At 39.4% G+C, this 17,724-nt stretch overlaps 2 protein-coding genes and 1 long non-coding RNA gene across 5 annotated transcripts; 2 read left to right on the top strand and 1 right to left on the bottom strand.

Moving 5' to 3' along the window:
• Positions 1–50: 50 nt before the first annotated feature.
• LOC136260704 (nephrocystin-1-like) lies at positions 51–6,482 on the bottom strand. Of its 2 annotated transcripts, XM_066054539.1 has the most exons (27): positions 6,381–6,482; positions 6,255–6,331; positions 6,155–6,206; positions 6,056–6,100; positions 5,494–5,555; positions 5,329–5,436; positions 5,230–5,275; positions 4,505–4,602; positions 4,384–4,456; positions 3,442–3,478; positions 3,354–3,390; positions 3,264–3,306; positions 3,121–3,208; positions 2,979–3,070; positions 2,838–2,913; positions 2,736–2,788; positions 2,611–2,685; positions 2,486–2,558; positions 2,392–2,429; positions 1,898–1,980; positions 1,771–1,847; positions 1,622–1,721; positions 1,465–1,577; positions 1,340–1,413; positions 1,034–1,078; positions 864–980; positions 414–813 (listed from the first exon to the last, which is right to left on the bottom strand). In XM_066054539.1, the coding sequence occupies exons 1-27, from the start codon at positions 6,432–6,434 to the stop codon at positions 694–696; spliced, it is 1,956 nt and encodes a 651-aa protein (XP_065910611.1). In that variant the 5' UTR covers positions 6,435–6,482; the 3' UTR covers positions 414–693. The 2 variants fall into 2 exon arrangements, with proteins under 2 accessions (XP_065910610.1, XP_065910611.1); XM_066054538.1 differs by having other exon boundaries at positions 51–813; positions 3,354–3,478.
• Positions 6,402–16,721, top strand: LOC136260698 (probable ATP-dependent RNA helicase DHX34). 2 transcript variants are annotated; one of them, XM_066054527.1, is made up of 30 exons: positions 6,402–6,562; positions 6,615–6,700; positions 6,755–6,808; positions 8,564–8,643; positions 8,689–8,826; positions 10,152–10,286; positions 11,429–11,483; positions 11,535–11,602; positions 12,134–12,283; positions 12,360–12,494; positions 12,542–12,697; positions 12,750–12,857; positions 12,968–13,064; positions 13,115–13,262; positions 13,548–13,722; positions 13,771–13,857; positions 13,925–13,999; positions 14,115–14,231; positions 14,337–14,492; positions 14,598–14,696; positions 14,908–14,975; positions 15,088–15,166; positions 15,213–15,281; positions 15,507–15,553; positions 15,608–15,718; positions 15,768–15,895; positions 15,949–16,143; positions 16,194–16,311; positions 16,362–16,519; positions 16,565–16,721. In XM_066054527.1, the coding sequence occupies exons 1-30, from the start codon at positions 6,483–6,485 to the stop codon at positions 16,687–16,689; spliced, it is 3,297 nt and encodes a 1,098-aa protein (XP_065910599.1). In that variant the 5' UTR covers positions 6,402–6,482; the 3' UTR covers positions 16,690–16,721. The 2 variants fall into 2 exon arrangements, with proteins under 2 accessions (XP_065910599.1, XP_065910600.1); XM_066054528.1 differs by lacking the exons at positions 6,402–6,562; positions 6,615–6,700; positions 6,755–6,808; positions 8,564–8,643; positions 8,689–8,826 and having other exon boundaries at positions 10,285–10,303.
• Positions 16,722–16,949: 228 nt separating this feature from the next.
• Positions 16,950–17,243, top strand: LOC136260732 (uncharacterized). The gene is made up of 2 exons (XR_010703637.1): positions 16,950–17,090; positions 17,137–17,243. It is a non-coding gene; the product is annotated as an uncharacterized lncRNA (long non-coding RNA).
• The last annotated feature ends 481 nt before the right edge of the window (positions 17,244–17,724 follow it).

The raw sequence follows: 17,724 nt of genomic DNA, 5'->3' as shown, positions 1-17,724 counted from the left end.
GTACTGCATTATGTATATATGATGTACCTGACATGACATTGAAGATTTGACTTCACAAACTGTAATACTAATACCATATCTACTATGAGAAATATCAGTGTTAAAATACATGCACAACATAATGATTTGCTGGTAATAAGCATCATATGAGTGACCAAAAAAGACATGGCCAGCTCTTAAAGAGTAGGGGAAGAAGGTTCAAGTACTTAAGAATTTTGTATCTGCAAAAATCAAAGGCAAAAAGGTTGGATGAAAACCACAACACAACTGGGGGAGTTGTGAAGAATACTGCAAAAACTGTAAATCTCTGTTCAGGACATGCAGAAAGTACAGATCGGATACTGTAATGGTACAGTCAATCCTAATAGAGCATTCATGTTGCAACTGGGCATTAAACCTTGAGCTAATGCCCCACAACTGCCATACTGTGCTAAAAGCATTCATGGTATGATAATTAAATGGTGGGAGATCAATACATCTGGTACATGGCAAGAAGACAGTATGCAAGATTATAGCCTTGTATAGATTTGCCTCACCATGTGGAGGGAGGTAGATGTAAAGTTTATCAACATGCAATGGATAATAAGAGACGGTACAGAGTTCAATATCACCAATACCTCAACTGCTATAGTACATGCTGGTAGACTATTTCATGTATAAATTGGGTAGAGTAGCAGTAGGATATAACTGTTACTAGCTGCTGTTGTTGCTGGGTATTGAAGGGTACAAGCTGAACAATTGTTCTGTCACATCAAATGGTCTTTGTGGAATGCTCTTCTCCTGTATGTGTCCCATGATAACCCGACTTCGTTGCTGTGGTAAAAACACACTAGATCACATGATCAGTAGTTAGTGTGACTAACATTCTCGACATCTTCATTGGCCCATACTGCCTGCGGCAATGAAGTACTATGTAATAATGTGTATATGTTCTCCAGTAGAGTTTTCTCCAATAAACCAGCCATCCAGTCAAGATTGCTCTAGTGATTTACTGATTGTAACTGGTACACACACACGCACACACACTACATACCCGCTCAGATCTTTTAGCATTTTTAAGGGCAGCAGTCCAGATGGTCTATAATATGTTTCATTGTTATACAGTATAGTCCAAATAGTAGCAGGTTACAAGACTCATAAATTTACTGTAATGCTAGAATTTTTTTGTGGGATAAAAATTTCAATGTTTGATAAACTTTTGTCTGAGAATGCATGAAGTGTTAAGCTTTTTGTTGTTGTTTTTTTATAAATTCTTGTGAACTCCTTAACAAAAACTGTGAAAGCAAACCCTGAAAATTGCCTAAGGCCTCTAGTGATTGGATAATCCAGGATAACTTACCATTAGCACATCCATCACATCTGGCTGATCTGTAGCCCTCAGGAAGACACCGAGGGCTGGCTTGTTGATTTGAACTGTTTAGAGAGCACACATACAACAAGTCAGTAGAGACACAGATAGCTCACAAGGCAGAACTGATCCTGATCTCTCCCTCATGAACGCAGAGCCTAGCATTTGTCGATAGCAGGCAATTAATGGAACACAAGATCTTGTAGTGATCAGACTGGATGGGCACCAACTACAGTGTATGTAAAAGTGTGACAAGGATCAATAGTGACCGACCTTAATTGGGTCTTTGTTTGTTTGTTGGAGTTTACCAGTTGAACATAGAGTTTTGGTATACGTCTGCTTCGGAGTAGGGCGGGGATAAATCGTCCACTTGCTGTTTAACTAGTTTTATAACTTGTGTTATTATGATGTTGTTTATTTACCTTCAATGTTCTGCGCTGGGTCCAGCTCTACTCCAACTTCAAATGGAGTGCCACCATTGATTTTCAATTCATATGCTCTTTATTGACATACTTCACAATTGACATGCATGTCATATAATGTAGTTACCTGCTTGCCATGGGGTGGCCATTTTGCTCAAACAATGGTAGGGTAGCCCAGCCACAACTCAGCTCTTTGACATCACCTGTTTTCTAAGATGTTAACAAAGGTGTATGCTCTATTAGAATATTTACTGATACACTACATTGCATTCAGCTAACACGCAATAAATTTTTGACACCACTTACTGACAGTTTTGCATACAAAGTCTTTGAATCAACACTTGCAAAATCTAAAATTGAGAACCTGTAGCTACCAGTGCCATCAAAGAGTTGAGCAGGCAGAAAGCACAAAGTGCCCACTAGATACACTTGTATAAAATAATTTTTTTCTGGTGAAAGGCAAACTAGGAAGGGTTGGATTCAGCTTTGTTTTTATGGGTTTTGGTGCCAAGTAGGTGTTGTGTGGTGTTGGTGTGTAAAGTGTAAATAGTTAATTATTGGCCGTTGTTGCCACTTCAACCAGTGGCAAGACACAATAGCTATGGCCAGTGTTTGCATTACCTCTCTCCGAACAGTAATTCCTAATTCAAAGAGGATTCCTGAAATAGACAATATACTTGAATATAGATATATCCAGTATGCAACAATGACATACTTAGTTCAGGATCGGCATTATTCATCCTTATAGCAAATGTCCTGTGGAACAAGCTACTTGACTGTGGCGTGGTCTGTAAGAAATAGCTACTGTTAGAACATTCAACCACACATACACTACACTACCTTCTGTAGGAATTTCCACATCCTCGGCTCTTGTGCACTCCACATTGCTCGTATGGTGTGTATGTTACTTAACACCTACAACATCATGTTACAAGTTGTTGTCTCTGTCACTGTCACCTACTCACATTGTTTCCATCAAACGTGGCTATCCTGATGTGTCTTGACAACACAGTGAGATCTAGAGGTGAAATGTTAACAAGACTCTACAAGTGAACAGTAATGTTCACTTGTTCCAGTTGTTGGGATCATTCTTGCTGTAACTATGACACACTCACGGCTCACAGCAGCAGCTTTACCTGCCAACTACATAATCACAAATATGGTGATACCTAATATGGTGATGCCTAGTTTATTAAAGAACACCTAACCATATTCTTGCTGTGGTCCCAAGGAAGGTCAACCAGGGACACAAATGTTGGACTGAGGCTGGGAACAAGCCATGATGACATGTGATAATCAGCTACAGTGAGGGCACATGCTACTGCAAACTTGGTAACAAGACACCAGTACCATTCTCTGCTAGTAGGTAGGCTAGTGTAGACTCCCTGAAGCCAGATGGTATAGCCCCCATTGCGTTGAGCACATCACCAAGACTAGTCTGAAATGACATGGCTATATGGAGTGTCTGTGGTCAAGTGTCACTCATATAGTACCTGCTTCACCACTGACTTCACTTTAGCCCACAGCTCCTTCCCTCTGCAATGATACAATGATAACAACAACACTTTGAACACTGCAAGTACTTTCTGTGGCCACTGCTGGTTGAGTTGTGATGATGAACTATCAACACAAAACACATAACAATATTCACCACACAATATACAGGCCTACTAGATGAAGTCCTCTGTCTGTTAGCTGAGGTGAATGCCTGCAGTGGAACAGTGACAAAATTCTACATAACATAAGATACTAAACTTCTCTTGAGGTGTATACTACTACAACAGAAAGTTAAGACCCTACATGAAATTTTTGAAAGGGAATTTGGCTCCTGGTTGAGCACCCACCAAGTCAGAGAATTTGAACTGAGTGGTGAATTGTACCTCACACTTACACCTCACACTTACACCAATAAAGCAGTCAATTTATAACTTCTAATAACATCCATACTACGTATCTATGGCTACACTTTCTTAGAAAGCTAACACTCACAAAACGCGTCTGTACAGAAGAAACCTTATAGTTCTTTTGCTCACTCATACTCATTCAACATATTTATACATGGTTTATGCCTCAGAAGGTTACACTGCAAGCCAAGTAACTATATGGATATAAGCATAGCTAGTAGCTACATACATAGCTCAACGAGCTATACACAGCACTGAAGTTTTAGATTTACTTAGCCAGGAGTAGAGGGACATTGGCTTTAAGGGATCTATGTTTCAAGTTTACCCACTGACTGTTCTAATAAAGTATTTTCAGTAATTTTGCAACAATTACAACTTAATTTCTAGGTGTCACATGATCTTCTTATCTTAATCAAAAAGTGCTCAATAGGTATGGCCTAAGTGAGAGAAATCCCTACTCTACTGCACTGAGTGTGGCAGAGAACTCTCAGGCAAAAGATTGAACCAACTATTGGAAAACTCATTTTGACTTCTGGATTAAACCTAGTAATAGCAGTGACAAAATCATCTCTGTATTTTACTACTGCAGAAAAGGTAGGGACAAATAATATATTTCTTTTGTATATTGAAAAAGATTCTGGTAAGATGTGGAGTGCAGGCACTAATACAATATACACAACCATACCATATGACTTACCATATGACTTACCGTAACATAGTTGCCTGGTGCTAAGCCTTTCTCTCCAAGAGCATTCTCTACAATTAGCCAACCATCATCACGGCTGAGTATGAGAATGGCAACAATCTACATTGTGCTGATGTTAGCCTACCTGGAGTCCAACACTGATAGAATCTCACCAGCCTTGAAACTGATGTCTCCTGGTTCTGCTGCTGAGAAGGTTCCAATTGCCTGGACCTCCATTACTGCCTGTATAAAGATATGATGCATGTGTGGATATGTGACATGCTACACTATAAATCACACCACACACATGTGCGTGCATGCATACATGCACACACGCACACTACACATTAGGGCTGCAACAATGTCAAATTTAGTATCCTGTCTTAAATGAATGAATACTGAACTATTTGGTAACATTTTGATTAAAGCTAAAGTACCAGAATTCACATTTTCTCTTGAAATAATTATAATGGTGGTTGTCTTTATAATCAATTTTACATGGCAGAACAGTCCACCTTGTAGAAATATAGCTGGTAACCAACACCATTTCCACTGTAAACACTTGTAATTTACTAGTAAACGAATATCCGAATGGTAAATTTAGTATCCGGATAAAATCTTAACCATTGAATATCCAATATTTGTTGCAGCTCTACTATACATACACACTGCACACGATTTGCTTCCCCTTTAGGGGAACACGTGACCCACTTGGGCAGGAACAGGTAGGTGTGTGTGTGTGTGTGTGTGTGTGTATGTGTGTGTGTGTGTGTGTGTGTGTGTGTGTGTGTGTGTGTGTGTGTGTGTGTGTGTGTGTGTGTGTGTGTGTTGTGTACATGCACACACTACACACATGCTACCTACACTTACTCTAGTTGGTTCAGTATCACTATCACTAGCAATAGCTGATGAAATACTACACAACAGCAGTACCACTCAACCAGCTCTAACAACTAGTCTACTTCTTACATCTCCTCATCATCTAATTCCTCACTGTCTTCTTCATCTGATGATGGTGGCACCTCTTCCAATGGTGATATCACATTAGTGCGGTCAGAATAAAGTGACTCCATCTGCCTGTAGCAGTCACCATAACATACAACAGCTTATCATTACTAGTGGTGTTGGTACTACCTGAAGTAGTCTTGTTCTACAGCTTGTGGTTTAATCAGCTCAAGTTGGTCAGCAAGCTTAACCTAGCAAGTAAACAATCTCATCCTCACTCAGTGTGTGTTAGGCTTGTAAGGCCTCTCCAATAAGTAATTACATTCAGTTGCAGGCGAAATTCAGCAATGTAACTAAGTATGATTTACTGATTGTTCTATTAGAGTATATCAATCTGTACGATGCACCATGCCCGGTTTTCACTAAATTATGACACCAAAACAGTAGATTTAGCATATTTTGTTGGCAATTGTTGCAACCCAATATGCATTTCTAAAATCTGGAATTTTTCAAAAATCTGTTGCGAGAATATATTTTCCGACATTCTCCAAAAAGGATGTGGGCAGTGAACAAGAAACATCATTACTGATTGGAGTGGTCTAAGTAATACAAGCTCTGCCTTCACACAGACACAAAGTAGACAAAAAACTTGATGTGATTCTTTAGTATGACAATCCCAAGAGCACTCCCCACTTAACCCAAGACACTAGTATAGTATCTGACCACCATCAGACTAGCTGATAAACATTACCTTTAGGTCAGTCAGGTGGTCTAACTGGTCTCTGTTATCAGGACCCTAAAAACAAAGCATAATCTCTAATAGAACAGTCACCATGTATGTGTTCTCTACCTTGGTCACTTTAGCAACTAGTTGATCGAGGGAAGATTTTATTTGGTAGCCTCTACAGTAACATCTCATTAGCCACATCACACGTACCCGCCATAAATACCTCTTGTAGTGTTGTCTCACGCTGAACTGATCTGAAAAGTGAGAAGTTGCTCTGGACTGCGCCAGCCACTCGTTCGCCTGTGTACCAAAAAAACTCGTTACTTATCTAACAAATAGTGTAACAAACTTTAGATTCCACGGATTTGGCTTCATTGAGCCAGCCCGCCCCCTTCCTCGCCATTGACAACGACGGCGACAGAATCGATTGTGGTACTCGGCAATTGGAGAGATGAGCTCCTCTTTTGACTGGCGGTCATATGAAAGGGAGCTGGATAGATTGTTGTTCAAGCATTATAATCTGTTTTCTGAGTAAGTGTAAATCTACTTAAGCGTCCTCTACCACTTGTTCATGCAATTACAGAGGGAGTAAAGAACATCGAGATTTCTGGCCCTTCTTTTATCGCTACCAGAAATTCAAGAGTAAACACAGCTTACACACAACTAAAGGTTGACATGTACTGCACATTTACACTGTTGACTACAACACTATGTCTGATACAGACAAATCCAGTCAGAAGTTTACACTACCAGTGGTTGATGTTCCCAAACCAAAAGGTATGATTTAGTGTGTATGAATAGTCCATCATTTTACAATGGTCTGATGACCATGAGTACACCTATTTTATGGAAATGTGTTGGCATTTTTTGGTTAAAAAGGAGTAAGTTACTTGTTTGAATGATGTACAGACTATGCTTTTGTGCTATTGGTGGTTGTAAGTAGAGGATACTAAGGTAATACCATGAGATTTCATTGACTAATTGTAAGTATGAACTCTAGCTTTGGTCTTAGCAGTCAGTAGTGAGGGAAATATATTATGCAATCATAGAATTCTGGTCTGCTGGTCTGGCCATGGTGTAAGGGATTTGTACACCTTTGTAGCAGATTGCTGCTTTCAGTTTGAGCATACACCCTATGTGTATATGTGACACATAGAACTTGTGTGTATATATAAAAAGGAGAGCTAACAATATCAACTCTTGATATAACTAGGGCTCTTATTCGGTGTATTTTAAAATAATATCTCGGTATTACTAAATATAGGTATTGCCCTTGAACGGATACTGTACAACAACAAACGTTGAATAGGAATGGTATGTAGTAAGTGGCAAGATAAAAAACATTGGCATTAAGCTACCCATTCTGTAAACATATGGCTTATTTTGGTACCACGATATCTATATGATTCCTTGTATTTTATTATTAACCACATACAAATATATTCGCTATTTCGATACTTTGGTATCATGGTTTGGTATTGGACCTTGCTATATAGTATTATGGTTTTGTTAACACCTCGGTATGACTTAATATAGGTATATTGCAGAGCCCTAGATATAACTGTGCTATTCTATATTTACCCCCTGGGTGTTGTGCAGTTTATAATGGATTGAATGTCAACTGCTGCAGAGGCGTATTTAGGGGGTCTCCTGGGGTTCCAGAAACCTCCTCTGAATTTTAACTTGTAGGTTTACAGTAGGAACACTAGACTATCTTGGTTTAACAGATACACAATAAATGGGAACAGGGCATAGCTCACAGAGAGAACAAGGTTATGTATTGAAAAATCTTTACTGATCGAAGTACTCCAGAGGGGGTTGGCAGCACTTTAAGTGCTACTTAAAATATTACCTTATTTGCACATTTCGGCTTGAAATCTTAATAGTCGTAATACAAAAACTAGCAAATGGTAGGGGTGACAGGGAGTTGTTCAATGTACGGATTGTGCTTCTTATAATAAGCATTATGGTGTTTTGTAAAAGACCCTGAAAAATTATGTAACTCTATTTTGACACATATCTTCTAGCACTAGCCATATTTTTGTGAACAAAACAATGATGCCACACTTTGTTACACATTTTATTTCATCCCAGAATATCAACTTTTGTGTAATTAATTTCTAAAGGTGCTTAATTGCTACTGACCTCCTATGAGATACTCTATTATAGACTATTCTAATAGAACATTCATAATGGAATACAAGTTTTGAATCTATTGAAATTTAATGATTTAGCTAAGGTAAAATATTGAGTTTTTAATTGGAGAAAATGAATATTTAGCCATTTGGATTATTACATTACCTGGCCAGTACATATAGTTGATTAACATTTAGGATTTAAAGGGAACTAAACATCTCACTCATGAAATCATGAATCTTGAAGCATTTTAATGTACGTAATCTGTCAGTGACTGGGGACTGTGTCCCCAGACCCCCACACCTATAACTCACTACCAAACTTGGAAATCACCTTGGATATGTCTCTATGCTGTGTATTCTTTAACATTCCCACTAACACTGCTTTTCATTGCAGGGGGTAATATTCCCCACCGTGTTCTGGTGGAGTTCACTGATGCTCTTCAACACTACATGAATTTCCTACAAAAGCAAAAGGTCAGAGTCAGTTAAAATGGTGCCCCCTGGCACTTGTTGCTGCAGGTAGACCAAGTGGAGCGGATCAAACAGGCACAAAAGGGCCTACCCATATGGCAGCACAAAGAAGAGATATTGGAAATGATCAAAACAAATCAGGTTGTCATCGTTGCTGGTGATACTGGCTGTGGCAAGTCCACACAGGTAGGTCATCATGGACAGTGGAATCTGTTAATGGAAGTCATTTCAACGGACACATACTGTGTTGTTAATGGGTACTCCTGTTCAGTTAATCCACTCACATGACCCTCTTCATTTTGAGAGATCCAAATACCCTAACAGAGCAGTCAGTCACTGTAATAAAGCAGCTGTACTAAAACTATTCAACTAACAGGGCATAAAACAGAAGTGGCATTATTGGTTCAACCTTTATTGAAGGTTGTTAGTTGTCCAACTACTTGAACCACATAAATGTTGCACAACTAGGCGTATATTAGGGTTGGATGATACTTAATATGTGACTTGTGATTATTTCACGAGCTATCTAATGCAATTATTGCACGTAAAAAGTGAAATACAATCAGATAGTTTGAAAAGTCAATATGAGTACTTGTTATTCACTGAGAAGGAAGTTTCAACTTCTTTTCGCAGTGGACTTGTCATTTCATATAGCTAGTCATTAGGCTAGGAATGGTAATTATGTAATAATCGTGATTATTTTGTTAGGATTGTCTAATTTTTGTCAACTAGTGATAATCAAAATTGGCAATTTTCAAATTGAAAAATCAATTAATTTGTTTTGTCATTTAGTTGAATGTTTCAGTGTTTTTTGTTACAGTAGTTAAGTAGGCAATAATCGTGACAATTGTGATAGTGACTCTTGACAATAATCGTATAGCAGAATGTCAGTATCTGCCATCCCTACTAGCAAGAGTAAATAATGGAAGAGAGAGTATCCAACTGTCATATACTGCATCAATAATGAGTACCTCAAGTAGAGAAGCCATCATGTAGTGCTGTCAAAGTAAGTGTTGAATGAAGTAATAAACACCTACTAGCTCAGACTGTTTGAAGTGCCCAGACTTTAAATCATGTCTAGGCACATTTTTGATGCAGTATAAGGCAGTTGGATACTCTCTTTTCCATTATTTACTCTTGCTAGTAGTCATTGACACACTTGCAATGGAGGAGTAGTCAGCTGGAGTGAAGAAGGTTTGTTTAACATGTCTCCACACTGTAAATATTAACCAAGCTGAGTGGCTCTCTTTATACCAGTTATAGCAAACATTACATCACTTTAGTACTCAATTTGGCCAATGTGCCTTGCATAATTTTCCTTTGGGGAATGAGGAGGTAAGGTCCACTTATTGGTAAACAAGAATGCCTACATGTATTCCATACTATGGGACTATTTATACCCTTATTGGTTAAGACTTGACGACTCATGGTGTGCACTATTGACAGGTTCCACTGAAGCTACATCACCACGGTAACAGTGTCATCATCACCATTATTATTATTGTCAACAGGTTCCACAGTATCTATTGTCATCTGGTATGTCCAGTATTGCCTGTACCCAGCCACGGAGAATTGCTTGTATTTCATTGGCTAAGAGAGTGGGCTATGAAACTTTGAATGAGTATGGTTCAGAAATAGCCTATCAGGTGACTGCTATATTAAGGTGTGCATGTAACTGTCAAAATCTTCATACATATATAGTGGAACCTCTCTACAATGGACACTTTTGGGACCAGGAATTTTTGCTGTAAAATACGGAGGTATTGTTTAGACCTGTTGGAACCAAAATCTTTATCCCTATTATGGAGCTATTGTGTCCTCAATTCGGAGTTCCACTATACAACCAATAATGTAATGACAAACTGTTCTAAAAGGTTGTACAAAGTCATGTTTGGTCTGAAATTTGACAATACAAATTCAGTCCATAGTATAGTTTGTATTGATGTTAGGACTGGGAGATTATATGATAAATTGTGACTGTTTCTGAACATGTTGATGTGTACTGTATGATGTGACATTTCATGCTTAGTTAATTCTGTGCACATATTGTTGTGGAAGGACTTGATCTGAAAAACAACCCTACATTTCTGAGCCAGTTCATTGTGTGAATAAGTCTTACTAGTTAAAGAGCTTTCCTGTTAGAAACCATTGAATTTATAAGGATGTGATATACTATTATTCATCTGTAATTGAACACACTGTTTTCATGTTTCGTTAGAATAAACAATCCGTAAAAAAATATGCATGTACAATAACACTGATGTATGTAATAATTATACCATCATGATAGTTATCATAATCATGATATGTTGCATCCCACAATCGTGAAAGTAACAAAATTTCACAATCGTTCAGCTCTAAATTTGATGTACAAGTACGTGTAGGATATGTTTCACTACTTGAGATAAGTCTTAACACCACACACTAACAATGGATACAACATATTTATACAAAAGCAGTTACTAAGCGATACAATACATAAAAATGATCTAAGTGAGGTGTATGCATTAGTTCAGTCTATGACGTCTGTTGACTTCCTGTTAGTATTGCTTCTTGACATATGCAGGCTTCCGTTGTCCGGTAGTTGCCAGGTTTCCATAAAGTACTGTATTTATAATTAAATAGGTGATTTGATGATGCTGCTACATATGCTTGCAAGCATCCATTGTTCATATTGCACATACGTACATGACATCAAGTATATCAGTACTTGACTTACTCCCCATAAAAAAATACCTTAACAATCTCAGTCAGATGTTATTGTGTTGTTGTTTTCCTATAACATCAGGTGCGATTTGAGAACAGCAGGACAGGTGGTACAAAGGTCGTGTTCCTCACTGAAGGTATATGACAACTCCATCTTGTGGTGATGTGTATGTACTTGTTGTGTTCAGGGTTACTGTTACGTCAACTGGGAACCAGTCAAGTGCTTAGTCAATATGACATTATTGTAGTAGATGAGGTAAAATGTGTTTAGTATAGTGTGCAATAGAAGATCTAGGATGGGGCATTTGCCCTTCTTTCTCCTTCTATTTTTAAGATGTAACTTTGAGTTGTCATTTATGCTAGGTAGTTCATTAAGGAGGGTACAAACATCCTTCCCATATGCACTGCCTTCTCCAGCTTAACTAGCTAACTGCATTTCACAAACAACGAGATAATCCAATGGAACAGCCAATAACTCTAATAGTAGTCATTACAATTTGTGCATTTTTGATTTGGATCAGTTGCTACTCAACAATACCTGGAGAATAATTTTTAAAATCTATAACCCATTTATACGTATATATCTCTCAGATATAATAATAACATTGGAAATCTCTTACTGTAAACTTTAAGTACATTTACACAATAGCCACAGAATTTTTCTCGGCGTCTTCCCTTACCAGCTCCTGGATCTGCCCCTGGTGTGTGTGTAGTGTGTGTGTGTGCGCGCGTGCATGCGTGCGTGTGTGTGCATGCTTGTGTATGCATAATTTCATTGCTGTGGTAGGTTCATGAAAGGCACATTCACACTGACTTCTTACTTGGAGTGTTGAAACATTTACTGCAAACAAGAAAGGACCTTAAACTAGTCTTGATGTCAGCTACCATTAACATTCAACTCTTTTCATCTTATTTCAATGATGCTCCAGTTGCTCAGGTACCAGATCTGTCAGTCAGTGATACAAGAGTCTTATTATGGACTCTTGGTGATACTAACTCTACAACATGTTTAGGTGCCAGGTCGACTGTTCCCCATTGAGGTGGAGTATTGTCCAGTGGTTAATCCTTTACTAAAGGGAACCTCCTCTAAACCTGAGAAGATGGATTCAGCACCTTATATACGCATCATGGAGAGAATTGACCACAAGGTATGCATGGCAAGGTGAATGCTACGGGTTATATTTGATTGTTTCAGTATCCTGCTACCGAGCGTGGAGATTTACTAGTGTTTGTTAGTGGCATGAAAGAGATCTCTATACTCCTTGAGAAGGCAAAGGAGTATGCACAGCTCACTCGACGCTGGATCATTCTCCCCCTGCACAGTGCCCTATCTATTGAGGAGCAGGATAGGGTAATCCCCAGCCCCATCCAATTGTTCTGTGAATCAATTGTTGTTGCCACAGGTGTTTGATGTTCCTCCTGACGGTGTACGTAAGTGCATCATATCAACCAACATAGCTGAAACTTCCATCACAATTGATGGAGTGAGATTCATTGTGGATTCTGGCAAGGTGAGCCACATAAGTAATAGTGTTGTCTGAGTGAGGGTTTCAGTGAAGCAGATGTGGTGCCATCCATTCCTGTCATGCTTGTGTCACTCCTGTACGTGCTATATTGTTAGGTGAAGGAGATGGGATATGATGCTCAGGCTAAGATGAGGAGGTTACAGGAGTTCTGGATCAGCAAGGCCAGTGCTGAGCAGAGGAAGGGTAGAGCAGGTATCAGTGTAGCTGCCATATCTCTTGTTGTTATGTAGCTTTTACAACAGGTCGTACTGGACCTGGTGTTTGCTATAGGATGTACTCTGAGGCAGACTATGAAGCATTTCCTAGCTACTCCACTCCAGAGATCCAACGTGTGCCTTTGGATTCTCTGATTCTTCAAACAGTGGCGCTTGGTTTGGGGAATCCACGAACGTGAGTGCTAAATAGTCTTGTATGTCAGCCATATTTCCTTTTATTGTTGATACTGCCAAAATTACATCAGGATTTCATGACATTTGTATATAATAGAACTGATAATATGTAAAAATTGTTAGACAACATTACACCTCATTTCTATAGAAAATACATTACACAGCTGTTCTTCCTGCCAACACTTATAGTTGACCTGGTGTTTTTTTTATATCATCACCACATGACTATAATGGCTGACTCATGAGACTAAGTGGCTTAGTTTCATGTTGACATGCTGTTCATCAGGTTTCCCCTCTTGGAGTCACCCTCCCTGGCTAGCATTGAAACATCTATGAGTTTCCTGAAGGAACAAGGGGCACTGACTAATGATGAGCACTTAACATTGATTGGACGAATGCTAGCCCAGCTGCCGGTTGATGTGGTGATGGGAAAGATGTTGATAATGGCTACTGTATTCAATGTGGGCTACACCATTACATCATAATGACATCATATTAGTGTATCTTAGGTAGTTGATGTAGTACTGGCAATAGCAGCTGGGCTCAGTGTCCAGTCACCATTCCATAGAGCTGCCATGAGAGAAGAGCAAGCTAGAGTGAGTACCTACCAGCAGACTGATGTTTAATAATGAGATGAAACCTTATGGCTCTCTTGTTTACCAGCTTGCTCGGCGACCACTGGAATCTGATCACGGTGACCCCTTCACATTGTTGAATGCCTTTGATGAGTGGATACAGGTGGGATGATAATGGAACCATTAGGATGGTGATTGTAGAAAAATGTTAACACTTGATTTCCACATGACATAATTGTTATGATGTAAGGGAGTTATGTTTGCTGTTCCTCTGATAGGTGAAGACTTCTAGTGGTAGTCATAGTTCATTGAAGTGGTGTAAACGTCATGGATTGGAGCAGCAACGACTTTATGAGATGACAAAACTACAACAGCAGTTTCAAGAGATACTGCGTGTGCGTGCGTGCGTGCGTGCGTGCGTGCGTGCGTGCGTATGCGTGCATATACTGCTTGTGATGTGTGGTATCATCAGTTTAGTATATGGAGTTGTGTTTGTGTAGGATGCCAACCTTTTTACAAAAGATGAAGACTATGCACAAGACAGTTACCATACAAAGAGTAGCAGCCGTGAGAGAAGGAAAGAGCTAAAGGAACTTAGGAAGAGAAAATATGGATCACAACACAAGAGGAAAATGCTCAAGATGGATGGGGAAGGGGTAGGTATGCCTCATGTGACATCACAATGACATCGTTGCACCACCACAATGACATCATTGCACCCAGCTAGGTGCCATCAAGGGTTCACATGTTACCTCATGCAGGGAGTAATCAGTGATGATGATGGTGATGTCAGCATTGATAATAAGGACCAGCTGAGAGACATGGAGTTCAAGTTGACTCATGACCTAACTCAACTCCAAGTGAGCTGCTGTGTAGGCTGTACTACAGTGTAGGGATTACCCCAGTGTTTGTGTGTCCATCATGAGTAAGGTCTGTTGGTTGTAATTTGATCTTGTGGGACCCCTAACCTGCGTATTTGTGGTCGGGTGTGTAAGCAATAACAACTCATTGTTTGTTTATTGCTATAACAATAATAGTACCTTTTGTTATTGTGTAATGATATCATTATAGGAAGCTTGCAACACACACAGACACTTTACAAGGAAAGATATAAATTTGTTGAAAGTTGTATTATGTAGGTTAGTGATGTGTGTAGTGTAGTGTGCATGTTTATGATGTTCTTGTGTGTGTGCATGGTGTAGTGTGCGTGTGTGCGTGGTGTGTGTGTTGTACCTGGTATTATTGTTTTAGTGGTCTTTATCCACAACTGGCAATACCTGATGAGTGCAACTCATGGAGAAGAGACTCAGAGCAAGTATACCACACTAAGGTATTCCATCATCATCCCTCCCTCCCTCAGTATCCCATTCACATAGACCAAGCAGTTTGTATTGCTCCATCCCAGTAGTGTCTTCTCCAGCAGCCCTGAACTGTTAGAGCAACATGTAAGTTACTGTGCAATACTAGTAAGGCTGATTGGAATGGTAATGTTTGCTGTATCATGTTACGTTAAGAATGCCGTAGGTAGTTCATTACATGTTATACTATAGCATTTCGAGGCCATGCTCACATACTGGTTAAATTACATCCTGAGGTGTCTATAGTTTCAAAATTCCTTAACTGCACAGACTCTGTGGCTGCTGGTTGAATATGATATTCCTCTCTGCTAGGTCAGGGAGTCTCAGTACAGAGATGGTGTAGAACTGCTAGCTTATGTGTGAGTTGTTCAACAAACCTGTGTAGCTGAGGAATACGAAGTGATTGTTTCTAGTGACTTGCTCGAGACTGATAAGCCGTACCTTGTGAATGTACTGCGTACCCCGGCACTACCAACATTGACACTCTTTGGTCGTAGCATCGACACTAACAGTGACTGCAGCAGGTTGTATACTGGGTGGACAGAACTGTGTGTACAGTGTATTGTGTTGTAGAGTGATAGTTGACAGTTGGCTGGAGATACACTTTCAGAATAGCTCTGACGGTGTAGGAGTATTGGCAGCAGTACAGAAACTACGATCAACCATGACCGATCTCCTTGAAATTAAACTAGAACTAAACAGTCAGTATCAATGTTGCCATGTCCTGTTTGTAACAAGTTGTTTTCCTTCATAGGTATATACAGACATGACAATGAGCAGGATGAAGATGACAATAGAGAGACATTGTTTACTAAGCAACGACAAGTCAACAAACTGACTGACCTATTGTCAAATAAACTGTCAGAGTTTTTATCCAGTAGTTTCCCTTATTCACTAAAGAGAGTCCCATCAACACATGTAGCCAACTTATACAAAGGCTCCACTGCTGGTAATGGTGACATTTGTTAGTAGCTAAACACTTTACATCTTGTTTATTAGATAGCGGAGGGTCATATCGTGGCATTTCACTCTTGATTACTGAAGGGGAACATGCTAAACCAGTTCAACACTCAACTAAGGGTGGATATGTTATTACAGATTATCTTACATATGATTGGTTAGTCACAATACCATGGTGATTATGCAATACAAGGATTGACCTTTCAGTTTAGTAGATAGAGACACTGTTGCCAGCAGTTCGTCCACTCCATATTTAAAGAGTGTTTGGCATTGTCCAGACTGTGAAGAGACATTTGTTTTCTCCCTGGCTGATCGCCTTCAACACCAGTCAGTGTGCAAGGCTGCAGCAAAGCCTTCCAGTCATGGTGTGTTAGTAACAAGTTTTATTCATGTTATATTGTGTCTAACAGGTTCTGATAGCTTGTCTGTGCACAGGGAAGAATATTTCTGTGCTATTTGTTGTAGCCATTTCCACTTCACTAAACCAGAACTACTTCAACATAGACAGAGACATAAATCTTCCACCAATGTCTAGTGTTTTCATTATTACATCATTGTATTTGAAAATAGATATTACGACATAATGCCCTGTGTAACTATTTTCAGTTTCACCTCAAATAGGGCAAGTAAGTGATGTAATTATATAACTTGATCAGATAATATAATGCTCTACTAAAGCATTACTCAGCAAACCGAGTGAACTTGTGTCTCTAGTGCTTACTCAGCAGAATAGCGTGTATATAATAGTGAATAGTATAGTGAAACTCTGCAGAGTAGTGAAACTCGCACGTAGCCCACATGGCCACCACCGCAGCAGTCACCTGTGCAGTGCCACCACTACACTTAGATCTGCCTACCAAGCGAAATACTAGAGGGAAACAACCTGTAACGGTACGAAGCGGGAAAGACGAACTGCATCACCAGACTGAAGAAATAGTGAGGTGGTATATTCTGTCAACATGTGACTCTACCGTAAAACAAGGTCGATGCTACTCTGCCATCCACCGATCGTGCGCGAAAGTGGCTAAAGATTACGAAGGAAAATTATCCGAGCTCTGTGACAGGTTGAGGCTCACTAAGGAGTCGTTACACAGTAACTTTAATAAAGTGTTTGGGAGTCTGTTCACGGATGGAATTACTGTGGGGAAAATTATCATTTCTATTGCATTTGGTGGAAGATTAGTAACTTATTGTACGGAGAAGGGTCTTAATGTAGCTGACAATCTTACCGCATGGATATTAGATTATTTCAGGAATTATTTGACTGATTGGATAATGAATTACGGCGGCTGGGTACGTTAAACTTCTATTGATAAATTGTGGTTGGTTATACGTTGTCGTTTTAATAGGAGAAAATTGAGAAGAAGCTAGTTGAAGGACACCCTCCACCAATACAGTGGTCTTCTATATTGCTGGACACGCTGACAGCTGGGTTCAGCTTCTTTAACAATTTTATGACCTGAATAACACGGGCTGTTTTAGGTGTTACTGGGATTTACGGTGCGTGTTGTCCAGCTAACGACCAGTAAAAATGATGATGAACAGACTCCAAAATACATTGACTGCGATA

The sequence above is a fragment of the Dysidea avara genome, chromosome 7, assembly GCF_963678975.1.
Source record: "Dysidea avara chromosome 7, odDysAvar1.4, whole genome shotgun sequence".
Lineage (NCBI taxonomy): Eukaryota > Metazoa > Porifera > Demospongiae > Dictyoceratida > Dysideidae > Dysidea > Dysidea avara.
The sequence above is the reverse complement of the archived record's forward strand: the minus strand, read 5'-3'. Positions and strand labels throughout refer to the sequence as shown.